This window comes from Nycticebus coucang, chromosome 7 (assembly GCF_027406575.1).
Source record: "Nycticebus coucang isolate mNycCou1 chromosome 7, mNycCou1.pri, whole genome shotgun sequence".
Taxonomy (NCBI): domain Eukaryota; kingdom Metazoa; phylum Chordata; class Mammalia; order Primates; family Lorisidae; genus Nycticebus; species Nycticebus coucang.
Window position 1 is genome coordinate 65,509,894 of NC_069786.1, and position 27,159 is coordinate 65,537,052.

The 27,159-nt window shown below is 45.4% G+C and overlaps 1 protein-coding gene across 1 annotated transcript in view; it reads right to left on the bottom strand.

Annotated features, from left to right (window-relative positions):
* LRP2 (LDL receptor related protein 2) overlaps window positions 1–15,479 on the bottom strand; it is a 234,320-nt gene extending 218,841 nt beyond the window's left edge. The window contains exon 1 of the mRNA XM_053597902.1: window positions 15,299–15,479. Coding sequence (XP_053453877.1) covers window positions 15,299–15,377 — 79 coding nt within the window. The 5' untranslated portion in view covers window positions 15,378–15,479. The remainder of the gene's footprint in view (window positions 1–15,298) is intronic.
* Window positions 15,480–27,159: the final 11,680 nt, after the last annotated feature.

Consider the following 27,159-nt stretch of genomic DNA (forward strand, 5'->3'; position numbering starts at 1 on the left):
CTGAGTTGGGAAACCACTCCCTCTTTAAAGAGGGCCTTTTGTCTGATCATGGCTGTTTTCACTGTGCTGTGGGCTCAGACAGCTTTCTTTTGTGTTCTATTTAAATACAGAATGATAGTCCCCTAACATAAAGGCTAAAAACTTTGGCTTACCTTTTTGTAAAAGCTACTGTATCAAATCTGTCCTAAAAATAGGAGAAAGACTCATTCTATAGTACAAGGGAATTCTCACACGGTAACCAAGTGTCTGGGGTGGAAGTTAAAAAAAAACTGGTGCAGAATCAGATACTCCCAAAAGCACTGGGAATCACTAGTGGGGCAGGAGTAGGGGGCACTGAGGTGGGGAGAGCAGGGAAATCAAATGGAGAGAAACAGCGTTGCTAAGCCACTCGCTCTGATAGAGACAGCAATTTTCTTTTTTTTCCATCAGAACTTTGATGGGGCCTCCAGAGGCCTGGGGGAGAATTAAGGACTGGCATTTCCTGAGCATGGTGATGAGCTGAGGCTGCCCCTTCTTAGCACTCATGGTGGTATCTATCCATTCATCCATTCAACTTTATTTACTTAGCCCTATTCTGGACACTAAGGATAAAGCAATGAATAAAAGATGAAAATCCCTGCCTTCACAGAATTTACATCTTAGGGAAAAGAAGACAAGTAAATAAACAAACAACTAATTAAGTTACATCTTATGTTAGACAGTGATAAGTAGAGTGGAAAAAGTAAATCAGAAAAGAGGAAATCGGGAAAGAATCAGAAGACCACACCAAGAAGGTGACCTATGAGCAAAGGTAAGTGAGGAAGGAAGTCGTGCAGAGTCTAAGGCCGGAGTGCTCTGGAAGGAGAAGGCACAGGCCTGAAAGTGCTAACTCTGCTGGGGAAATAAGGGCATCACGGTACATGAAGCCCGGTGAGTGGAGAGGAGGAGAGGAAATCGGGGAGGTAATGTGGAGGCCAACTGGGTAGGGTCCTGGAGACCACTCTCCATGGGATGGGAAGCAGTGGTACGCCTAGCGATGCAACACTCCAATTCCCCTTCAAGGACCAGCTGCAACGTCCTGCATTCAAAGGTTCCCTTGGCCCTCAGTGAATCACAAACAATAAAAAAGGACGAAATAAAAAAATAAAAGGCACAAGTTCCTTTACTGGAATGAGGAAAAAAAAAAAGCTCCCTTGGGATCAGCCTCAGCTATAGAAAGCCACCTAACCAAGGTCATGCCCTTCCCAGGGCAGGCCATTCACAGTGACTGAGTGAGCCGTTGCAGATGAGCTCAGGTGCAGTCAAGGTGGCACGGCTGTAGACTAAGTGAAGCCATTACAGCCTGACAGTGGACACTCTAACAAGCAACTCTCGCTCCAGAGCTTCCGCAGGGCTGACTGGGAACTTGTCAAGTTCAACTTTTTCTTCTGCCCATCCTCCCTTTTCCCTTCATGGGCACTGATCTAAATAAATATCTTATACTCCAAGCTCCATCTCAGTGTCTGTTTCTAGGCAACCCAACTTGTATGTGACAAAGACCATCGGAGCTACTGAGAAGGAGTGCCATGATCTGACTGATGTCCTGAAAGGGTTGCTACCACCTCTGGGTTGAGAATAGAAGAGGGACAGAGGGAAGCAGAGTGACTAGTTGGGAATGGAGTTAGGGTAGTGGTCTGGATTAGATTAACAAATCTGAAAGTTGTCACCATATAGATGGTAAATAAGCATACATATGGAGTCCTCAAAAGAACAAGGACTGAGCTGAGAAAGGCTGTGCCCAGGGGACAAGTGACCTGGGCACATTCAACAGTCTTGGCTCCTCCTTGGTTTAGCCCATTTTTCCTTCATTCATCAGGAATAGGACCTATGAATATTCTGATTTGATATGCAATATTCTTTCCACAACAGTCCTAGCCACCTCCCTCAGTTGGGAAACTACCCTCTTCAAAGAGGGCCATGAGTCAGGATAAGGGCACCAAGGAAGTTGTGTAGCTACAGATGAAAAGAGGTCAGGGAGACAGGAGCAAGCAGGAGACACAACGGAGATCACCAAGGTAAGGACAGAAGGGAAACATGGTTCTGGAGAACCCAATTAAGTGTTCCATGGAGCATGGCCGGATACACAGCATCACTGCTAATCAGATAAATAAGACCAGACTTGAGAATGGATCGCTGGATCTGACAACAAGGAGGTCAACAGTGACTTTGACAAAAGACATAGGATGAGGCCAAAATTCTAAATGGCATGGATTTGAGGAAACCTGAAGAGAAATTGCAGTGGATATAGATGAATGTTAGCCAAAAATTTTTACTATAAAGGGGAACAGGAAAAAAAAAAAAAGCACAAAAAATTATGGAGAAAAAAGAGAATTTCATAAAGGCAGTTGCTAAGAGGTGAGTGGGAATGCAATCTAGGACAGGAATGGGCTGGTCAGACCTAAGAGGATGGAAAGTGCTTTGAAAGCAACGAGAGGAAAGGCCGTCCATAGGACGAAGTGCAGGTGACGATGGCTGAGCCGCAGCAACTTGTGGAATTCTCTTCTGGTTGCTTCTATTTTCACTTATAAAAAGCAAAATCAGCATCTGAGCAGGTGATGTCGGAGGAAAGAGGAGATGTAAACAAGTGAGAGAGGCATGGACTAGCGAGGAGGCAGTCCTAAGCTTGAGATTAGCTTCAGGAATTTGAAGCAAGACTAGTCAGCACGGGCTTGTTTTCTGCTGCCATGTTCAGCTATCGAGAAGCAGATATGGAGAGTGAGATTGAACCAGGCTTAGGGTTTTGCAGAACACAACAGAGCAAGATAAAGGGGCCAAGCTGCTGAGTGTACGCAAGGAAGTCATACTAATGAGGGGCCACACAATAAAAGCTAAGGAAGTAAATACACGAGAGATTTGAGGATAGTGAAGAGGCAGTAGGTTCAATGAACTGTAAGCCCCACCGACGCCAAAAGAGTTGAGGTGAGTGTAGAAAGTTTACCAGGCCAAGCATGGCGGCTCCTGCCTGTAATCCTACCACTCTGGGAGGCGAGGTGGAAGGATCCCTGAGCTCAGGAGTTCAGACCAGCCTGAGCAAGAATGAGACCCTGTCTCTACTAAAAACAGAAAAATTAGCGGGGCATTGTGGCGGGCATCTGTAGTCACAGCTACTCAGGAGGCTGAGGCAGGAGGATTGCTTGAACCCAGGAATTTGAGATTGCTGTGAGCGAGGCACTCTAGCCTAAGCAACAGAATGAAACTCTGTCTCAAAAAAAAAAAAAAGAAATGGATAGAAAGTTTTCCAGTACTCCTATTCCAATCATGGAATCAAGGCTGCTCTAGAAGCCAGTAGGGTCTGTTGGGATGCTCTAAGATGAATTCCTAACTTAGGTGAGAAAGGATTAAAAGACCTCCAATAATTGTTCACCTCAGTGAATTTTTCTCTGGTGAGAAGTTTCTCAAGGTGAGAGGGAGGGCTTCAATTGTGTCCAGAGAAAGAGCAAAGAATACAGTTAAGACACCGTGGCATGTATAAGGAGAGATTAAGGACCTGTCATACTGACCAGGAAAAGAAAAGAGCAGGAATGGGGCCAGTACTTCAAATAACCCTTAGATATAGTGCCTTCCCTCTTTGTTGTAGCCACCCTGTAACACTCCCATCCAAAAGCAAAACTAGATCTAACGGAGTTTACTTAACTTCCAGTGAAAGGAATTTGCAATGGCAAGTCAGTTCATCTCTCAGTTTCAGTTTGAAAAAAACTAAAACAGGGCGGCGCCTGTGGCTCAAGGAGTAGGGTGCCGGTCCCATATGCCGGAGGTGGCGGGTTCAAACCCAGCCCCGGCCAAAAAAAAAAAAAAAAAAAAACTAAAACAAGCGGCACCAGGGGCTCAAAGGAGTAGGCTGCCAGCCCCATAGGGGTTCAAACCCAGCCCCAGCCAAAAACTGCAAAAAAAAAAAAAAAAAGAAAGAAAGAAAGAAAAAACTAAAACAAATTAAAGAACAAAAGGTGTTACCTAGATCAGTTGTTTACAAATTATCTTTGACTCTTAGAATCACCTGGAAACTCTCTTTTTTTTTTTTTTTTTAACCTGGAAACTCTTAAAAATAGATATTCCCATACCCCTGATTTACTAAGTGGGTGTTGACCTAAGAACCTATATGTCTTTTTTAAAGCTTCCCAGCTGAGGCTGGGTGCCTATAGCTCAAGCGGCTAAGGCACCAGTCACATACACCTGAGCTGGTGGGTTCAAATCCAGCCTGAGCTCGCCAAACGACGGCTGCAACCAAAAAATAGCTGGGCCTTGTGGTGGGCGCCTGTGGTTCCAGCTACTTGGGAGGCGGAGGCACGAGAATCTCTTGAGCAAAGGAGTTGGAGGTTGCTGTGAGCTGTGGACGCCTCGGCACTCTACCCAGGGCAACAGTTTAAGGCTTTGTCTCAAAAAGGAAAAAAAAGCTTCCCAGCTGATTTCGATGATATGTTGATATGCTAAGTTTGGGGAGCTAGCATTGAAAGATCCTAGAAGGATCTTTCTAGGATCCTTAGAAATTCTAACATTCTGCAAGGTATTGTGATGAGGTTATGCTGTTGAGAATATAACTGGAACTTATCAAAGTTGAAACATATATCCCCATTCCCCAGGGCAGCCTTATTATGACCATTTGGAAGGTCTGAAAACAAAGGTGAAACCTACAGGGGAGTAACGTCAAGGAAAACAAAAGAAAGGAACTGGAGCCCTGACTGCACCTCACCTGAACCCCACTCTGCTGCAAGCTTTTTTAATTACATGAGCCAATAAATACCCTTTATTGTTTAAGCCAGTTTAAATTGAGTTTTCTGTTTCTCGTTTCTTGCAACAAATAGTATCCTCTACATCCTTCCCCACATCAAAATTAAACCAGTGTGAAAGTACATGCTAGCATTCTTCTTCTCCCCTTCAGTGAGATTAAAATGTGGGTAAGATTGCTATATTTCAGATAAAATGCCCCATTCTTTTTTTTTTTTTGTAGAGACAGAGTTTCACTTTATGGCCCTCGGTAGAGTGCCATGGCATCATACAGCTCACAGCAACCTCCAACTCCTGGGCCCAAGCGATTCTCTTGCCTCAGCCTCCCAAGTAGCTGGGACTACAGGCGCCTGCCACAAGGCCCGGCTATCTTTTGGTTGCAGTTTGGCCGGGGCCGGGTTTGAACCCACCACCCTCGGTATATGGGGCCGGCACCTTACTGAGCCACAGGCATCGCCCAAAATGCCTCATTCTTAAATACAACTTTATTTAAGGATATCCCTATGAAATGAAGGAGTCTTATTTTTTTAGCCTTTACTCAGAAAAGTTGTTCCTTGCTCATGAGACAAAAACCAAAAAATTAGGCCTGAAGTGACCTGCAGATGTCTGACACCATGAGGTAGGTTTTTTTTTTTTTTTTTTTTGTAGAGACAGCTCACTTTATGGCCCTTGGTAGAGTGCCGTGGCCTCACACAGCTCACAGCAACCTCCAACTCCTGGGCTTAAGCGATTCTCCTGCCTCAGCCTCCTGAGTAGCTGGGACTACAGGTGCCCACCACAATGCCCGGCTATTTTTGGTTGCAGTTTGGCCGGGGCCGGGTTTGAACCCGTCACCCTCGGTATATGGGGCCGGCGCCTTACCGACTGAGCCACAGGCACCGCCAGAGGTAGGTTGTTTTTATTTGGGAATTCAAGAAAGTGGCTCTACACCTATAGCTCAGTGGCTAGGGCGCTGGCCACATACACTGGAGCTGGCGGGTTCGAACCTGGCCCGGGCCTGCCAACTAACAATGACAACTACAACAAAAAAAATAGATGGGTGTTGTGACAGGCTCCTGTAGTCCCAGCTACTTGGGAGGCTGAAGCAAGGAATCACTTAAGCCTAAGAGTTTGAGGTTGCTGTGAGCTGTGATACCAGGAAACTCTACCAAGGGCAACATAGTGAGACTCTTACCTCAAAAAAAAAGAAAGTCTGGCATAACAGAATTGTAGCTACTCTTCTTTTGCTCTTTTTCCGGTTTCCTCAACACCCATTGACCTTTCGAAAGTAGGTTATGTTTTTTACTTAATGTGAATCAGCAAATCAGTGAGGAAAGGCTCATTTTCAAAGTCACTAGGAATCTACATGCCTAATGGTATATAAACTTTGTATCTCAAGATCTGGACAATACGGAGCGGCACCTGTGGCTCAGTGGGTAGGGCGCTGGCCCCATATACCAAGGGTGGCAGGTTCAAACCCGGCCTTGGCCAAACTGCAACAAAAAAAATAGCCAGGCGTTGGGACAGGTGCCTGTAGTCCCAGCTACTCAGGAGGCTGAGGCAAGAGAATCGCCTAAGCCCCGGAGTTGGAGATTGCTGTGAGCTATGACACCACAGCACTCTACTGAGGGCAACAAAGTAAGACTGTCTCTAAAAAAAAAAAAAAAGGTCTGGACAATAAACAAGCCACTGTAACCTTGGTAACAGTGGCTTTAACTTTTCAATGCATCGAATGGTAATTACATCTCGTCCTTTCATTCATTTCTCAGTTTCAAACAATCTTGGGGTCAATGACCTAAGGGCTAATGACCAAAAGTATTGAGATATCAAGGTGAAACTTCAAATTGTCTCGTCTGTCATTTTCTGGAAGAAGACTTGTATTTCCCTGCATTGTGTTTCAGTGCTGTCCTAAATCAGAAGTGCCCTAATATAAAAATTAACTATTTTACTTTTGACTGATAATGTTTCCATTTTCTCAACAAATGCTATTAGAAATACAACGTAAAGACCAACAAAACAACCATCAGCATAGAGTGCATATATTTGGCATTTCTGAATTAATCCAGTAAGGTAGAAAAGATACCGGTTCTACCATTTATGGTGAAGTCCCTGGGTAACATGCTAAAGACTCATAGATATGCACCAAGACGTCCTCTGTCTCCATAGAAGCTTCTTAACCTGTCTCCAAACTCTTCCCTCTTTTTCTCTACCCCATGTTCACAGCCAAAGACTAGTGCTCGGAAAAAGGACAAAGTCTAAGGAACATGAACAAGGCAGTGAAGTCAGTTAGAAAAGAATGAACAGCTTAAATTTATACAAAAATCAAATCCGACAATGGACTCAGGAGCTTCTGTATTCTAATCTCTCGGTTCATTTTCCAGAACTTTCCTGTCTACCACAAAGTTCTGCTCCAAATAAAAACTTTAAGCTCCAAACAAACCTTCCAGTAGTCCTTTCTCCTATTCACCTTCTAAACTTAAATGTTGTAGCATGATCCCATGAACACAGAGCACAATGTCTTTTATCTTAATATTGCCAATACTTTAGCTCTGTGACTCATCTCACAACTTTCAGCTCCTAAGAAATTCCTTCAGCTTGTACTCATATATAAAATGAAAATAACATCAGCAATTTTTTCTGATAAGGTGTAACAAACATGTGTTAATTTTTCAGGCCATTCTCCTGACAGCCTTACCCAGTTTCCCTCTCAATGGGTCCACCCTTACTTAGTACATGACTCAAGGACCGAGTACGTAACCCAAGCCTAAGACATAGTGATGCTGCGTGGCCCTGGATAGTGAATGGTTCTCCAATGAGCTTGTGATCCAAACAGAGCCCCAAGATACAACTGAGACTTTTGCTGGGAACAGTGAAGATACATGGTAAAAGATTTTGCTCTTTCCTGATAGGCATGGCATATTAGGATATGGCTCTAGGGCTGCTGACAAGTGGAGAACATGTTTAAGAATGGGATTATCTGAAAGATAATGGATTGAGAATGGATATCTCAAACCAAAGGATTTGATTCTTTCCTTTTTTTTTTTTTCTTTTTTTTGAGACAGAGCCTCAAGCTGCCACCCTGGATAGAGTGCTGAAGCATCACAGCTCACAGCAACCTCCAACTCCTGGGCTCAAGCGATTCTCCTGCCTCCTTTTTCCCAAGTAGCTGAGACTACAGACACCCGCTACAACGCCTGGCTATTTTTTGGTTGCAGCCATCATTGTTGTTTGGTGGGCCCGGGCTGGATCCGAACCTGCCAGCTCAGGTGTATATGGCTGGCGCCTTAGCCGCTTGAGCCACGGGTGCCGAGCCTGATTCTTTCCTTTTTTTTTTGACAGAGTTTCACTCTATTTCCCCAAGCTAGACTGCCATGGTGTCAGCCTATTTCACAGCAACCTCACACTCCTGGGCTCAAGCAATCATCCCTCCTCAGCTTCCCTGAGTACTAGGATTTCTGGGCATAAGACACCATACCAGGCCTTCAGCTCATTTTTTAAGCAACCCAAAATTCTTGTGCTGAAACATGTTAAATCTTTTGAATGCTAGCAAGATCCTGGGCAGGATTATTAGGAACAAGTGAACGACTATCTCAGAATCTTAAATGCAAAACTGCAGTCCATTTTAATGGTGAAATCTAGACTCCTCTTTTCAGTTCTCCTGCTCCTTTCTGCAGTAGTGATATTATTCACTCACCAGCACTATAGACAGTTAACAAATACTTGTGGAAAAAAAATAAATGTTCGTAGAAGACACCATAGTGGCAACAATTTTCAAAAATTCCTCAAGATCATAATAAGATATAGCCATTGAGTTATACCAAAGAAGACTCTTGTCAAATTCATCTTCCTCATACTAAAATAGGGCTTCAAGGCTGGGCATGGTGGCTCACGCCTGTAATCCTAGCACTCTGGGAGACCAAGGCAGTGAATTGCCTGAGTTCAGGGGTTCAAGACCAGCTTGAGCAAGAGCAAGACCTTGTCCTTAAAAAATACTGGGTGTTGTGACAGGCACCTGTAGTCCCAGCTACTCGGGAGGGTGAGGCAAGAGAATCACTTGAGCTCAGGCGTTTGAGGTTGCTATGAGCTGTGACACCATATCACTCTACTGAGGGCAACAAACTGAGACTCTGTCTCAAAAATAAATAATAAATAAATAAAATAGAGCTTCATGATTGGTATATTTTTAGCTGCTCTATATTCATGCAGTTAACCTTGAGAATCCCTTTCCTATAAATTCAATAATTTTTTTTTTTTTTTTGGGAGACAGAGTCTCACCCTTGGTAGAGGTCTTGCTCTGGCTTGGGCTAGTCTCCAACCTGTGAGCTCAGGCAATCCACTGGCCTTGGCTGCCCAGAGTGCTGGGATTACAGGTGTGAGCCACCACACCCAGCCTCAATAATCCTTTTGTAGCACCTTCTACTTCCTACTTACCCTAGCTAATAGGACTTAATAGCAACCCCAAGGCCAATATGACAATGTTCTTGTCTCTAGTCACACACAAAATACACATAGGTTCTTGATGTCATTATTTTTAAATGATAATAAAAAATTTTAATTAAAAAAATTTAAGAACAAGTCAGAGTTTTTGGAGTGCCTGCCTAAAGAACATGTACAATTAATCATGACCTAATAATTACCTCGAATAAAACTAAAAACAATCCTAGTCCTATAATAGCCTTTTACAAAACCCAAAGATCTTCAGGAATGTGCTTTGATGGCCTAAGAATGTGAAAAATGGGTCCAAAGGTATGGTCTTTCTGAGTTGGGGCACAGACATGGCATCAGTTCCAGACCAAGCTAAAAAGCACATGGTACATGGTTGAATTAACCTATCACAAGATTTCTCTTTGGCTTGGGACGGGATCGTACAATTATTTTTAAATATTTATCTATTCATTATACTGTGCCTCATCTGATAAATCAGAATCAGCCAAAGGAATCCGGAAATCTCCTCAACCAAAGAGACTGGGGACATTTGGAGGGCATGTATCCAAAAATGTTCAATTTTAAGTTCATATCTTAGCTCTATCAGAGGCCACATGCCCTTAGGGAAGGCACTTAACTCCCTCCCTTTCTCTTAGTCCCCTTCTCCTCCTCCTCCCTCCTGGACTAACTGCTTGTCTGTAAAATAATACAAGCAGACTAGTTGATATCTAACGTTCCCCTCCAGCTGTACAAATTCTAAGTTTTATACCCCAGGCACATGATGTTCAAGCAGAAATCCTATAAAGACTGATAAAGAAGACCTTTTTCTTTTTTTTTTTTTTTTTTGTAGAGACAGAGTCTCACTGTACCGCCCTCGGGTAGAGTGCCGTGGCGTCACACGGCTCATAGCAACCTCTAACTCTTGGGCTTCCGCAAATCTCCTGCCTCAGCCTCCCGAGCAGCTGGGACAGGCGCCCGCCACAACGCCCAGCTATTTTCTTTGTTGCAGTTTGGCAGGGGCTGGGTTTGAACCCGCCACCCTCGGCATATGGGGCCGGCACCCTACTCACTGAGCCACAGGCGCCGCCCAAAGAAGACCTTTTTCAAAGCAGAGAAAGAGAAGCCAAGTGTGATAAAAATAAAAGCATCAATGAGATACCAGATATGTGATTGGAAGAAAAATATGGTATGTTTGTTATTGCTCCCACAATCCTTTTAAACACAAAAACTTCATGTGAAGGTGTAATTTTCATAAAAGGACATTACCAAATTTTATTGGATTAAAAATATATCTTTGTTTTAGCTCAAAACTATTTTTGCAAAAAGAAAAAATATATATATATATCAAATAACGGCTACGTCTGGTGGCTCATGCCTGTAATCTCAGAACCCTTAGAAGCTGAGATAGGAGGATCACTTGAGGCTGGGAGTTCAAGACCAGCCTGGGCAACATGGTAAAACCCTGTCTCTACAAAAAATAGAAACATTAGCTGGATATAGTAGTGTGGCCTGTAGTTAGCTACTGAGAAGGCTAAAGCAGTAAGATTGCTTGAGCCCAGGAGTTCGAGCCTGCAGTGAGCTCTCACTGAGCCACTGCACTCCAGCCCAGCTACAGAGCAAGACCCTAGCAGGCGTCCTCAATCTTTTTTAAACAGGGGGCCAATTCACTGTCCCTCAGACTGTTGGAGGGCCAGACTATAGTTTAAAAAAAAAAAAACTATGAACAAATTCCTATGCACACTGCACATACCTTATTTTGAAGTAAAAAAAAACAAAACGGGAACAAATATAATCACACCACATCATGTGGCCCACAGGCCGCAGTTGGAGGATCCCTGCCCTAGGGGGAAAAAAAAGACAAGAAAAGAATAAAGAGAAAAAACTTCAAATCACATCCTGGGATCTGGGAATTCGTCAAAGAACTATTACTGAAGAATGCTTAAGACAATTTTCCTATACACATTTGAAAATTGGAAATACGGGCTCAGTGCCAGTAGCAGTGGTTACGGTGCCAGCCATATACAGCAAGGCTGGCAGGTTCGAACTTGGCCAGGGCCAACTGCAACAACAACAACAACAACAACAACAAAAAGCCTAGCGTTGTGGTGGGCACCTGTAGTCCCAGCTACTGGGAGGCTGAGGCAAGAGAATCGCTTAAGTCCAGGAGTTTGAGGTTGCTGTGAGCTACGATGCCACAGGACTCTACCAAGGGCGACATAGTGAGACTCTGTCTCAAAAAAAAAAAAAAAGAAATTGGAAATATGAATAGTAAGCAAAAGAGGTTACTTAATGTGTTGATAAATGTAATAAACATAGCTATTAGTTTATTTTCATTGTCTGCATCATCATAAGCACTGTTTTTGTTTTTTCTTTTTGAGACAAAGTCTCAAGCTATCACCCTGGGTAGAGTGCTGTGGGGTCATAGTTTCAGGCAACCTCCAACTCAGGCTCAAGTGATCCTCTTACCTCTGTTTTTCTATTTTTAGTAAAGACAGGGGTCTTGCTTTTGCTCAGTCTGGTCTTGAACTCCTGAGCTCAAGCAATCCACCCACCTCGACCTCCCAGAGTGCTGGGATTACAGGCATGAGCTACCATTCACTAAATGCCATGGGATAGTGTCTTTTATTATCATGGCAATTGCTAATAAGAGACATGATAAGCAATCTGAGCTATACAAAGTTAGATGCCTTTCTAAGGTCACACAGAAAGTAGGGAAGCCATTGTCGAAACCTTGACTTTAGAGTTCAGGCTCTCCCAAATTTTTTCTTGAAAAATATACAAAATAGGGCGGCGCCTATGGCTCAGTAGGTAAGGCGCCGGCCCCATATACCGAGGGTGGTGGGTTCAAACCCAGCCCCGACCAAAATGCAAAAAAAAAAGAAAATAGCCAGGCGTTGTGGCGGGCGCCTGTAGTCCCAGCTACTTGGGAGGCTGAGGCAAGAGAATCGCTTAAGCCCATGAGTTGGAGGTTACTGTGAGCTGTGTGAGGCCACGGCACTCTACCAAGGGCCATAAAGTGAGACTCTGTCTCTACAAAAAAAAAAAAGAAAAATATACAAAATATAAGAAAAACACAAATAATTTTTAACTACAGATATTGTATAATTCTTTTAAAAAAATGACTAAAAATAGAACAGAGTCCTTTCCCAATTTCTTTTTTTTTTAACCCAATTTCTAGTGATATAAACTTCACGGGAATCCTATCTAAAATGTGGTGCTGGCCCAGCTTGGTGGCTCACACCTGTAATCCTAGCATTTTGGGAGGCTATAGCCAGGCCTGTAGTAGACCCCTTGAGCTCAGGAATTCCAGACCAGCCTAAGCAAGAACAGGACCCTGTGTCTACTAAAAATAGAAAAAGCGTCTGAGCATTGTGGCAGGCACCTATAGTCCCAGCTACTAGGCTGAGGCAGGAGAATGGTTGGAGCCAAGGACTTTTAGGTTGCTGTAATCTATTATGACACCATGCACTCTACCCAGGTCAATGGACTAAGACTCTGACTCAAAAAAAACAAAACAAAACAATTAAAATAAAATGTGGTGCTAATAAAGGTATTTATAACATCATCATACTTTACTTCATATTAAGAAGTCAGGATCAATACAACAAGAAGCTAGAAATCACCTCAACCTACTAGGCTGAGGATATTCAGAGAATATCTGAAAATAATCTATTAGGAAAACCAGGACTGGGTTCCAGTCTTAGAAACCTGAAAAGAAATTCTGACAAATGTCTAGGGTTATGACGCAGCAGGTGTATTTTTACCTTACATGATGAAGACTTGCAAAATGGGGCAGCGCCTGTGGCTCAGTGAGAAGGGAGCCGGCCCCATATGCCCAGGGTGGTGGGTTCAAACCCGGCCCCGGCCAAACTGCAACAACAAGAAAATATCCGGGCATTGTGGCGGGCGCCTGTAGTCCCTGCTGCTCAGGAGGCTGAGGCAAGAGAATCACATAAGCCCAAGAGCTAGAGGTTGCTGTGAGCCATCTGACACCACGGCACTCTACCGAGGGCGGTAAAGTGAGACTCTGTCTCTACAAAAAAAAAAAAAAAAAGACTTGCAAAATGCCCCTCAGCTTCTTTGGTAACCTCATGCATGGATAGAAATTTAGAGAGCATGACATTTTCAATACAAAAGAAAAAAAAGAATCAGAAAGAGCATACACTGTATCCGTTAAATTGTGGCCTCTGGATTCAAATTTTTGGAGTTTGTCATTTTGATGGTATGATATTAGGCAAATTAAGCTTTGTGCCTCCATTTTTCCATCTGTAAAATAATAAGGATACTTACTTCCAAGGGATATTATGAAAGTTAAATGATATTATGAAAGTTAATTATATATATATAATTGTTAAATATTATTTTCCTAGAATAGGAGATGGATGGACAAAACTACCAAGAAGAGTAGGTACCGGTTATTTAGTGACTAAACTCTCAGTCCAGGAAAGAGAATATCTGTTTTGGCTGTATGGGGACATTAGTAGATGAATCAGGCAAGACTTCCTTTTGCCAGGCACTGTCCAGAACATATAATAAATCCTATCGCTATATTTAGGAAGTGAGATATATGTAACCCTAAGCACTGTGCAAACTCCACAACAATAATAAACCCTCTTTCTGTGTTACCAACAATGACAAAAGGTGTTTAAAGGCACAGTTATCAACAGCTTCCCCTCCCTTTCCAAAGATGGTTTTTGCAAGACCAGTGGGGTTTGTTAACGTTTCAAACTTCTTCCCAGGAAGTCTGAAATGGGTGCTCAAAGGAGTTGCTGTATACTTACTTGGTTCCCTCTAAGGAGCTTACGCTAAGAATTGAGGAAAGAAAGCAGATTAACCATTTGAATACATGCCATGGCCCATCCACACACCCTCCCCCTCCTCCATAAATGGGGGCTCCCACAGTCCCCATTGGTCAACTCCAATATGTGATCCAAGAAAATCAATTTATTGCTTTGGCTAATCCTGCAACAATAGGTGTTTCATTTTCATTGTAGTACAATTAAGTTGTTGGAGAGAGTGAAGGAGCAGGAGGAGAAAGGGGGAACTCTCCCATCCCCACAGACAGATTAGTCTCTGCGGTAGCTGCAGCGTCCGCTCTGTCTGTCTGGTGGTCGGTCACACGCAGCTCCCGGCCGCTACCTAGCAACGCAAAGCCAGGGGGCGAGCTCGCGGGTTCTCCAGCCGCCTGCTCGCCCTCCTCATTCATCTCTGGGGTCTCTCTCTCCCTCCCCTCCCACCCCGTGCTCATTCGCTGCCTCTCCAAACCCGCTCTCTCTCCTCCTCTCTGGGTCCCTCTCTACTGGTCTTCCCCTCTCTCCTCTTCCCGTTGTTATTCCCTCCGCTTCATCCTCCCTCTTTCCCTCTTCTCTATTTCCGTAAAAAAAAAAAAAAAAAAAAAAAGTAAACTCTCAGACAACGTAAGAGAAGTCTACAGCACTTTATATCAGAAACTGTAAGCATTCGAGCCCCAAAACTCTGACCGGCCCCATTCATCAACACAAAAGCCCCCACCTCCCGGTTGGAAAGAGAACTTGAAGAAAATACTCCAGTGTAACAGCCGCTCTCTCGGCCAATCCCACCTCCCAGCCTTATCTTGGCTCGTAAGTGATCTGTATCATGAGATGCGGTCTCTCGGGGGTCACCCCGGGACCGAGTTTCGCCGGTGACGGGAGGGCGGGTGCTCTGGCCCGCTGCCCGGAGCGCGCAAAAGAATCTCCCTGGCGGGTGCTGCAGGTGGACAACCGCGCTCGCGCCCCGGTCCGCTCAGCCCCGGCGAGAAGAAATCCGTGGGAGAGAGCAGGCTGGACACTGCAGGAGAACCTCATTCTCCCTGTTAGTACTGCAAAATGCTTTCTAGAAAGGTCCGGACAGACGCCCGTGGGAACAAAGGCAGGGTCCCCGTGGGGTGCGCTGTCACCGAAACCGGCGGGGCTGCTTTCTCAAGTTTACGGCTGCTCGGTTCTCGGGCGGGCAGAGAGGCGCTGCCGCTCGCCGCTCGCGGGGCAACTTGAGCGCCCCAGCGGGAACAGGTCCGGCGCCGCCGCCTCACCCTCGCCCCTCGCGGGCCAAAATCCCCTCTGCCCTCCCGCGGACTCCACCCCGCCACCGCTCGGGCAGTTCGGCGTCCCGTGGGTGCCGGCAGGCAGGCGCTTACCTTGGCCACCGGCCGGCGCCGGACAAGCGGCGAGCGCCAGAAGCAACGTGCACGCCACCGCCGCCGACCCGCGCTCCATCCCTGCGACGGTCCCCAGCCTCGCCGTTCCTTCCCCGGGAGGTGGGCGCGCGTCGCACTCAGACCCGGCAGCTCCTTGCTTGGCTCTCGAGAGCTCCTTCAAGTCTGCACCTCGCCGGGCTCCCAGTTCCAGAAAGACTGCCCCCAGCCCCAGGCAACCAGTTTTATACTCGCACCAGTCCCCACCCTCCAGTCACTGCTTAAAGCCCTTTAGACCCGACCGCCCCGGAACTAGCATGAGGGAATCCTGTAGGACAGGCCCTCTGCCGCCCGGCCCGCCCCCTGCACTGTGCAGCGCGGAGAGGAGTGGGCACTTGAGAACACGCGCGCTCACACATGCACACTGCACGCGCGCGCATACTCACAAGTACTCACACAGGAGCACACACTCCACTGTCATGCGAGCTGACCCAGTCGCACACGCTCCCTCGAACCCTCCTCAGTCATACACGCGCGCGCACGTGCCACAGCTACGCTTAAACACCGAAATATACAGGCCCTCTTACGCGCACGCACACAGGTACACACACGCGCACACCCGCACTGCCACACTCGCGCGGACACGCGCTGCCCACACCTTTCCGCGGGATTGGCCCAGCGGAGAAGCCCACTAGGCGGCTCACTGGGAAATCTGCCACTGGCGCAGTCTTAGAAACTAACGGAGCAATAGAAAGGAATGGAGAGGGAGAAAAGTTGAGAGTGGAGAAAAGAAAGAAAAACTAAGCAATGGAATAGGAAAGAAAAGCAAGACAAATAAGAAAAGAAGGAAAGCGAAAGAGGAAGGAAAAAGAGAAGGGAAAGAGTAAAAAGCCAGGGAAAAGGAAGGAGAAAGAGAAAGGAAGGATCTTTAAAGAGATCTGCGACCTTCATTGCTGGCCTGAGCCTCTGCGCTCCCTAGTTTCCCCCAATAGGGTGGGTACAAGCTGGGGATGCTCTGTGTTTTTACAAATCAGACAGCAGCATCACTGTTGGGGAGAAGGATGGATCTTTTTTTAGCTTTTCTTAAGCACCACATCTACAGGTGTGGAGCTTCTTAAAAAGTTTGTTCATGTTGAAGAGAAATTAAAAAGAATGAACGTCTTCTCGGTGGTGACACTGCCTCTTTTTTTTTTTTTTTTTTTTTTGTAGAGGAAGAGTCTCACTTTACTGCCCTCGGGTAGAGTGCCGTGGCGTCACACGGCTCACAGCAACCTCCAGCTCTTGGGCTTACGTGATTCTCTTGCCTCAGCCTCCGGAGCAGCTGGGACTACAGGCGCCCGCCACAACGCCCGGCTATTTTTTGGTTGCAGTTTGGCCGGGGCTGGGTTTGAACCCACCACCCTCGGTATATGGGGCCAGCGCCCTACTCGCTGAGCCACAGGCGCCGCCCGACACTGCCTCTTTATAAAAGGAAAAAACACAAGGGATTCAGAGAAGCCCGCGGCTCCTTTCTTTAGGAGCCCTTGACAGCTGTCAGGGGCCAATTCTAGAGAACCTTACACGTGCTCCCAGCTCGAGGTCCTCAACTTGTACGTGACACCAGAGTGCGCAAGAAAAAAAAAGGAAGATTGGTGTGACCGGGAGCCCTGTATGAAGAAAGCTGCTCCTGGGCCTGAGGTGGCCCCGGAACCTTCTGCCGCGGCGCTGAACCAGTCTGACAGCCGGCCTTGGACGCTGGGTCCTGGTCCCAAGAGTCTGGAGCCCTTTCTCTCAGGCGAGGGGCGGGAGATACAAGGTGAACCCTGTTTGCACGTGGTCCCTGCGCAGGGTCCCGCTGCCTCCCCTCCCCGGGGACAAGAAACCCTGAGGACTGCCAGCCAGGTCTCCCCAGAACCTACCGCCTGGGGCTCTGCCGACCGCTCACAGCCCAGACCGCGAAGCTTGGCTTGGCTTTACTGGTTGGTGCAGTGTGGAGGGGGTGGGAGGGGAAGAGAGGGAGAAGGCGGGTGCTACTTTTGAAAGGCAAAAACAGAGAAATAGAAAAAAAAAAAAAACTCAGACTTTACAAAACTAGGCTTGTGAGGAAAGACGAGAGGGATTTCGTGGGTTTCTTTTCCATATTTCTGGATTTGGAAATCTGTAAGTCTGTGCTCTGGCCAAAATCCCTGAAACTCTATCCCCCTGCAGCGTTTGGCCACGTGCCGCGCCTAGGTGGAGGCGAGATTGGGGACCGGAGGAGGGCGCGAGGGGTGGGCGGGAAGGCGGACGGCCCCGGCGGGAGGAGGGGAGCGGCGAGGGGGCGCGACGCTGCGCTGCAGCCTTCGCGGGTGATTTATGTGGGTTCCGGGCGGCGGGGCGGTGGTACGAGACCGCGCGGGGTCAGGCCGGCCCGACGCCCGCCGAGGCTGGGCTGCATAGTCGAAGCGCGTCCCGCATCTCCGAGTTGCAAAGCGCCGCCGCGGGCGGGAGGACCGGGAGTGCGGACAGGGCTGGGCGCGCAGGCGCGGGTCAGAGCGTGTGTGTGAGTGTGTGTGTCCTTTCACGGTAGCAGCTGGCCTCCAAACATTCCTTTCTGCGCTGAAGGGTTTTCCTCATTGTTGTTGTCTTTGTGCTCCAGTGTTGCCAACTTAGTGGAATTCCTGACGTGGTTGCACAGCGGGGCTCAGGCCGACGGTACTGGCCAGCTGCGTTTGTGTATGGGGCCGACCCCTCCGCTAATCCGAGTCCCTCAGAAGAACGGGAAAGGCTTAGGGATGGAAACCACTAATGGAGCATGGGCCATCATTCTCCACACCGTATGTAGGCTTGCACTCTTTCCACTAGGAAAAACCATTTTGTCAGTGCAGCCCAAAATTCCTGACGCTTGAAAACAGCGGGCACCATGCATTTGTTGATCTCGCGCGTCTGTACCTGAGAACGCCTGTTGCTAGATATGGAGGATTAAATCCATAGACCAGCATCAGTGAACGCCCAGGTAAAGTTACGAATTTTTAAAAACAAAAATAAACAAACAAACAAAATTAAATTAAAAAAAGAAAGCCCAGGTGAATTCAGTTGTGATTTATGCCAGCATTGTTTCTCAGTAATGCAAAGCAATAATTTATTTGTTTTTCACATTTCTCTATACATAGCCTACATGATGTAGGCTTTTCAGAGCAGTCAACCAAAGGAGAGGAAAAGGCTGAAAAGTGAAAAATTCGTCCTAATAAGTTTGTGTTAAATCACTTCTTTGATATGATTTTTGCTTACTTATATTATTTTACTTACTCATGTCCACACCAAATTACTGGAAATATTTTCACAGCATTTGTTTGTATCCTGACCAATTTCCTGCAGTTGGTATTAAATTGTAAAATCTACTCGAGTAAAACCCAACTTTAGTTTGTTATCATTCCAGCCCAGGTTTTCCTCCTGTGCGCTATAGAGCCAACTGCCCCCTGAATAACTGAAATCCAATGTCCTAAGACTTCAAATTCACAAGGATGGAGCCTAAACTATAAAGCTTCTACCATCCACCCCAGATGCCAGGCCAAATTTGTGTGGTTCTTGACTCCACCCTCTTTTCTTTGTGCCTATATGCAATCCATCATGAAATTCTATTAACTCAAATTCCTCAATCCACTCACCCCTCATGTTCACCCACTTTTCTCAACCTCATCAACCTTTCTCACCTGAGCTAGGGCAAAACTCCTTGCTATCAGTTTTGCTCCCCACCCCCACCAATCTATTTTCCATTCTGCACCAGATGATTTAAAGTGAAATTTCTATGAGACTAGTGCTTTGCTTTCAAATAGAGGTCAATATGCATTCATCAATTTAGTAAATCAAGGCAAGAATTATATTCAAATGAATAGGACAGAATAGAAACTAACAAATTTCATATGGAAAGGATATGTATTGCTTCATAAAACTACATTTTCAGTGACTGCAATTCACACACACTGTGTCACCAGGTAAAATATATTTCTCATATGAATCTCAGTCAAAAGAGTTTGAGTAGGGCCAGGCATGGTGGCTCACACCTAGCACTCTGGGAGGACAAGGCTGGTAGATCTCTTGAGCTCAGGGAGTCCAGCCTGGGCAAGAGTGAGACCCCTGTCTCTAAAAATAGCCGGGTGTTGTGGTGGGCACCTATAGTCCCAGCTAGTTGGGAGGCTGAAGCAACAGGATCACTTGAGTCCAAGATTTTGAGGTTGCTATGAGTGGCATCCTGGCACTCTGCCCAAAGCCACAAAGTGAGATGCTATCTCGTAAATAAAACAAGCTTGAGCTATCCCACCACACAAATTATTTATTAATTTAAAAGGGGAGAAAGTAACTTTAAACAGAGAAATCCAGTAAATGTTTTAATAGGTTATTTTTAAGTATGGTAACATCAACAGATCAAGAAACAACTGCCGGGCGGCGCCTGTGGCTCAAGGAGTAGGGCACCGGTCCCATATGCTGGAGGTGGCGGGTTCAAACATAGCCCCGGCCAAAAACCAAGAAAAAAAGAAAGGAAACAACTGCCATTGAATATATAGTTTACAAGAGAGGGAGTACACGTCATGCTACAGATAACCAAGCACCAAGGCAGAGGAAACAGGGAGAACTGTGGGCAAGCTCCTTCACTGTGGTTTCCACAGGAAGGAACAGACAAGGTAGAGTAAACAGTTTTAGGATTGACTTAATCTGTATTTAAAAACAGGGAGGGGCTGTTTTTAAATGGCTCAAAGGAGTAGAGCGTTGGCCCCATATGCCAGAGGTGGCGGATTCAAACCCAGCCCTGGCGAAAAACTGCATAAGAAAAAGGGAGGTCAAGGGAAGGTGACTCAAGCATATTAACCAGTTATCCAGAACAAGGTGCATCGGGCATATGAATGCTGGACAGATGTTAAAGTATTAAGTTTATAGAAGCTAGAAACATGGTTAATACATTAGACACCACATTGACCAAGGTGGTTGGCCTCTGGGAGGCCTAGATGAGCGGCTCGCCTGAGCTCAGGTGTTCAAGACCAGCCTGAGCAAGAGTGACACCTCCTCTCTAAAAATAGCTGGGCGTCATGGCAGGCATCTGTAATCCCAGCTACTCAGGAGGCTAAGGCAAGAGGATTGGATCACTTGAGCCCAAGAGTCTGAAGTTACTGTGAGCTATGATGCTACAGCACTCTGCCAAGGGCCACAAAGTGAGACTCTGTCTCAAAAAAAGTTTTTAAAAAAGGAATCAAAGTTGGCTCAGTGCCTGTAGCTCAAGCAGCTAGGGTGCCAGCCTCAAACACCAGAGCTGGAGGGTTCGAATCCAGCCTGGACCTGCGAAACTACAATGGCAACTACGACCAAAAAATAGCCGGGCGTTGTGGCAGGCACCTGTGGTTCCAGCTACTTGGGAGGCTGAGGCAAGAGAATCGCTTAAGCCCAAGAATTGGAGGTTGCTGTGAGCTGTGATGCTACAGTACTCTACCAGGGTGATAGCTTGAGACTCTGTCTCAAAAAAAAAAAAAGGAATCAAAGTTAACAATCAAAGCTAATATGAGATAAACTGACATTGTGTGAGGCCTGATAGGACCTATTCTAAAGGATATAGCAGCACTTCTGTGGTATTACAACAAAAATGTATAATCTGCAACTCATCATTAGAAAACATCAAACAATGTTTTCTCATTTATTTTATCTTTTTATTTATTTATTTTATTTTGAGACAGAGTCTAACTTTGTTGCCTGTAGTAGAGTGTTGTGGCATCATAGTTCACAGCAACCTCAAACTCTTGGGTTCAAGTGATTCTCTTGTTTCAGCCTCCCCAGTAGCTGGGACTATAGGCACCTGCCACAATGCTTGGCTATTTTTTAGATACGAGGTCTCACACTTACTCGGGCTGGTCTCGAACTTGTGCAAGCGATCTACCCTCCTCAGCCTCCCAGAGTGCTAGGATTACAGGCATGAGCTGCAGAGCCTAGCCTCCTTTTTCTCACTTTTAGAATATCCAAGCTGAGAGACATTCTAGTATTGAAGTATAGCATTTGAAGAGTATCCTCTATTCTTGAAAAATGGCAAGGTCATAAAACAGAAAGGCTGAGGAAGTATTTAGACTCTGAACTTTAGAGATAGGATCACTAAATGCAGTACATGACCCTAAGGTAGATGTGAGACTAGAAAGGGTGTTATTAGGAAAATCAAATGTGCCCTTTTAACTCTTTTGACTTCCCTCAGCCCAGTACTTGCTGCACTTCCGTCCTCTTGACTTTCTCAAAGCTCTTCTCCCTCTGCAGACACAGTAATCTTTCTGCAGTTAATATGCAAACCATATCACATATGCAAACCAAACCAAACCAAGAAAATCCAAAACTTTTGGCAGAGCCTACAAGCTCCTGAGTGATCTGGCTCTTGATCTGGCTCTTTCTCTTTCTCAAACCTCACACTGGCCTACATTTAGTTCCTCCAATATACCATCTGCTATCCCAGCCTTGAAGGTGAGATTAAGATACCTAAGGGAGAGAGGCACAGATTCATAGAGTTGCCTAAGTAATACATATAATATTCCCCTTTTGCTTGAGGTGCCTGGAGTGATCTCTGCCCTTTGCAAAACAGAACTAGACTGAAATCAAAAAGTGCCCAAAAGGACATCATAAGTCATCTTGCCTGCTAGGCAGCCCATGTATTCTTTTTTTTTTTATCTTGCCAGCTTCAGGACCAGCTTCTCAGCCTTAAGTTAGCTGAATGTTCCTGGTGTGTAGCCAGGGCCAGGAAAGCCACTTCAAGACCTAAAGGAGCAACCAGTACAGCAGCCATATTTTCCCAACCAAAATGAAGACACCAGCTCAACACCCATAGCACAGTGATTACAGCACCAGACACATACACCGAGAGTGGTGGATTCAAACCTGGCCCGGGCCAGCTAAACAACAATGACAACTGCAACAAAAAAATAGCCGGGTGTTGTGGAGGGCATCTGTAGTCCTGGCTACTTGGGAGGCTGAGGCAAGAGAATCGCTTAATCCCAAGAGTTTGAGGTTGCTGTGAGCTGTGATGCCACAGCACTCTACTAAGGGCAATATAGTGAGACTCTGTCTCAAAAAAAAAAAAAATAGATGAAGATACCAGGGATAAATATGACAAGGAAATCCTTTTGATTTGCAAATAAAGTTACATGAAAAGTGTTGGCAAAGGTTTAAAGAAATATGGAGATTCTAACAAGTCTTCCTGATTGAAAAAAGTTAAATAAATTTAGTACTTTTCCTGAAATAAAATGTAGACTTAACAACACCTTCTTAGTAAATCCTCGGAGTCACCTAGCACTAAGGCAGGCACAGATGTTCCCATCAGGCCAGGACCACCAGCACCAAAGTCAGGAACCCATGCGGGGAGACAGTGCACAGCAGAGGAAGTGAGCAAGAAGTAGCAGGATCAAAACAGTCAGCCTCATTGCTTTTAAATTCCTCTCTTAGGAACAATTTCTGCAGGTAAAGGTCAGATAATAAATCTTGAGGACCAGAAGACCAATAGGATTCCATCAGTTCCTCTCTTATCTCAGAGATTGTGAAAGGGCTAGAGGTTGTAGAAAGGTATGTAGGAAGGACTAGTATATGCACAAAGTAAACACCTGTATAAAGTCAGGATCTATGTACGATCCTTCAAGTAAAAGCAATATGGACAATTACTTCAGGGTTGCCACTGCATGAAAATCTAGTCTTCAGTGTTCACAGGATTGGGAACATGCCCCAGAATTCAGCCACACTCCCCATCAGAGGAGCTAGGTCTGGATTGTTTATGACCAAATCCCCAGAACCTGGCATAGGACCTGATACATGTCAGGCTCTCGATAAATGTTTGCTCAGGCCAGGCAAGGTGGCTCATGCCTTTAATCCCAGCACTTGGGAGCCACAGCACTCTACCAAGGGTGACATCGTGGGACTCTGTCTCAAAAAAATAAAAACTTAAAAAAATAGCCGGGCGTTGTGGCGGGCGCCTGTAGTCCCAGCTGCTCGGGAGGCTGAGGCAAGAGAATCGCTTGGGCCCAGGAGTTGGAGTTTGCTGTGAGCTGTGTGAGGCCACGGCACTCTACAGAGGGCCATAAAGTGAGACTCTGTCTCTACAAAAAAAAAAAAAAAAAAAAACCTTAAAAAAAAAATGTATGATCAGTGAATGAATGAAGCAAAACAGCACAAATTCTGGCTCTGGCATGTCACCCAAATCAGAATCTAAATATTATACTAACCATATAGGACATAATTCATACCGAAGAGATCTTGAGTCCCGGGAGAAACATTCTCAGGGTACCTCAAACTTTGAATTTCTCCTTAGTAATACTTGACCGTAGGGTCTACAATTAACTTTGCGATGTGAGTTGAAATAGAACAGTATTTCTCTAATGTCCCTAGGGTGATACTGGAGACATTTTTGATTGTCGTAACTGAGGGGTTCTACTGTCTTCTAGGGGGAAGAGGCCATGGATGCTGCTAACCATCCTACAATGCACAGGAAAGAAAATTATCTGCCCCCAAATGTCAATAGTGCAAGGTGAAAAAACCTTGAAATAGAACCATCAAACCTTTAAGATTTTAACAATGAAATCTTTCAGTTGTATTTCTTGACCTTAAGATCAAGAATAAAATCATGAGGCGGCGCCTGTGGCTCAGTTGGTAAGGCACCGGCCCCACATACCGAGGGTGGCGGGTTCAAACTCAGCCCCAGCCAAACTGCAACCAAAAAATAGCCGGGCGTTGTGGCGGGCGCCTGTAGTCCCAGCTGCTCGGGAGGCTGAGGCAAGAGAATCGCTTAAGCCCGGGAGTTGGAGGTTGCTGTGAGCTGTGTGAGGCCACGGCACTCTACAGAGGGCCATAAAGTGAGACTCTGTCTCTACAAAAAAAAAAAATCATGTAATCCATGAAATAAAACACTTCTGCTAACTTCCTTTTCCTTTCTTTTTTTTTTTTAATTGAGACAGAGTCTCACTTTGTCACCCTTGGTAGAGTACGGTGGCGTCATAGCTCACAGCAACCTCAGACTCTTGAGCTCAAGCGATTCTCTTGCCTCAGTATACCCAAAGTATCTGGGACCACAGGTGCCTGCCACAATGCCCAGCTATTTTGTCGTTGTTGTTTAGCAGGCCCTGGCTGGGTTCGAACCCACCAGCCCTGGAACATATGGCCAGCACCCTAACCACTGAGCTACAGCCGCCCCTAATTTCCTATTTCTAGTACTAGACAATACAATAGCAAAGGACTCTTAATTGTATAGCTCAAAGTTCAGTGAAAAGAAACAGACATAAGATGAATCATGCCAAGAAGCATCTCAAAAGGAAGAAGGCACTTATGTGTTTCTCCGCTTCAGTGATACTTAAATACAAACCAAACAAGAAAAGGACTTCTTTCTCCTCTCCTCTCTGGTTGACCAACTGTTTTTTTTCCTCAAGCCCCAGCTCCAATGTTTCCTCTTTTGTGGTAAAACCTCCTCCATCTCTCCCAGATAGCCTCAGTCTTTCCTGTAATTCTATCCCAGCAAACGCTAGCCTTCATTAGGAAACCCACCCTGTGAAATGAGTTCGTAGATCACATTCATGTCTCCCTCAGTAAACTTCCTACTCTTCAAGGTCTTCTTTAAATGAAAATTTTAATTGTGGGATAGATTTATTGAAAAATTACAGAGAATTCCCATATGGGAATTAACTATACTCAGTTTAGCCTATTATTAACATCTTAGATTCATGTGGTACATTTGTCACAATTAATGAGCCATAATTGGCACATGACTATTAGTTAGAGTCCATGATTTCTTCATATTTCCTGAATTTTTTTTTTTTTTGAGACAGAGTCTTGCTATGTCTCTGTGCTGCGGCGTCACAGCTCACAGCAACCTCAAACTCTTAGGCTTAAGCTATTCTCTTGCCTCAGCCTCCCAAGTAGCTAGGACTACAGGTGCCCTTCACAAGGCCCAGCTATTTTTTTGTTGTAGTTGTTTAGTTGGCCCGGGCTGGGTTCCAACCCACCACCCTTGGTGTATGTGGCTGGCACTGAGCCTGGTCCCCTTTATTTATTTATTCAATCAATCTTTTTTTTTTTTGCATTTTGGCCAGGGTCACATTCGAACCTGTGACCCTCGGTATATGGGGCTGTGCCCTACCCATTGAGCCACAGGCACTGCCCCTCAATCAATCATTTATTTATGTCAACACAGAATAATCATGGATGTTTTAGTTTGAGTTATAACCCCATACTATGTTATTTTATTACCCAAATCGTTCCGGTTTGGGCCATTAGGAGATCTTTCAATTGGCTCCTGTGTCCCTTGACACCCCTCATCATTATGTATTGTAGGGTTTTTGGGTTTTTTTGTCTTTTTTGTTTTGTTTTGTTTCATAAACACTTCCTTACTTTTTCCAGGTTTATCTTATATCCTCTGCCCTAGTCAAACCAGTCAAGATTTTCTTCTTTTTATTCTTCATCTTATGAAGAAGGAAAATAATAATCAAGATTTACTGAACATTCACTATCTGCCGAATATGAACTAAGACACTTACATGTATATACTCACTTACCAACATCAAACAAAATTCTAGCTAATGGAGAAACCTTGTTTGTAATGAATTGCCTGAAGAAACATCTTATCTTATAATCTTAGGATAGAAAAATCTGCCTAAGTAAGGCTACAATCCAGAATGAAAAGGATGGTTGTTTTGTCTACACAAAAATTCAATAATTTCTTTTTTTTTTTGAGGCAGAGTCTCAAGCTGTGGCCCTGAATAGAGTGCTATGGTGTCACAGCTCACAGCAACCTCAAACTCTTGGGTTTAAGCAATTCTCTTGCCTCAGCCTCCCGAGTAGCTGGGACTACAGGTATCTGTCACAATGCCTGGCTACTTTTTGGTTGCAGTTGTCATTGTTGATTAGCTGGCCTGGGCTGGGTTCCAGCCCACCAGCCTCAGTGTATGTGGCCGGTGCCCTAACCACTGAGCTATGGGCACCACCCAAATTCAATGATTTTTGTAAGGCAAAACACAATGAGCAACGTTGAAAAACAAACTGAGAAAATGACTTTATCCTAATGACCAATAAAGGTTAATATTTGCTAATATAGAAAAGTTCTAAAGCTGGGCATGGTAGCTCACTCCTGCAATCCTAGCAGTCTGGGAGGCCAATGTGGGTGGATCTCTTGAGCTCAGGAGTCGGAGACCAGCCTGAGCAAGAGTGAGACCCCATCTCTTAAAAAAAAAAAAAAACAGCTAGGCATTGTGGTGGGCTACTTTGGAGCTTGAGACAAGAGAATCACTTGAGTTCAAGAGTTTGAGGTTTCTGTGAGTTATGACACCACGGCACTCAACCCCAGGGCAACAGAGTTAAGACTCTGTCTCGGGGCGGCGCATGTGGCTCAGTGAGTAGGGCGCCGGCCCCATATACCGAGGGTAGCGGGTTCAAACCCAGCCCCGGCCAAACTGCAACAACAACAAAAAAAAAAAAAAAAAAAAAAAAACAGCATTTTGGGCGGCGCCTGTGGCTCAGTGAGTAGGGCGCCGGCCCCATATGCCGAGGGTGGCGGGTTCAAACCCAGCCCCGGCCAAACTGCAACAAAAAAATAGCCGGGCGTTGTGGCGGGCGCCTGTAGTCCCAGCTGCTCGGGAGGCTGAGGCAAGAGAATTGCTTAAGCCCAGGAGTTGGAGGTTGCTGTGAGCTGTGTGAGGCCACGGCACTCTACCGAGGGCCATAAAGTGAGACTCTGTCTCTACAAAAAAAAAAAAAAAAAAAAAAAAAGACTCTGTCTCAAAAAAAAGAAAAAGTTCTTAGAAACTAATAAAAAGTTGCGGACCCTATGAGAAAAAATGATTTGCAAACACAGAGCTAACATTTATGTACTAGGTGCTAAACACAATTCAAAGTGCTTTATGAATATCAAC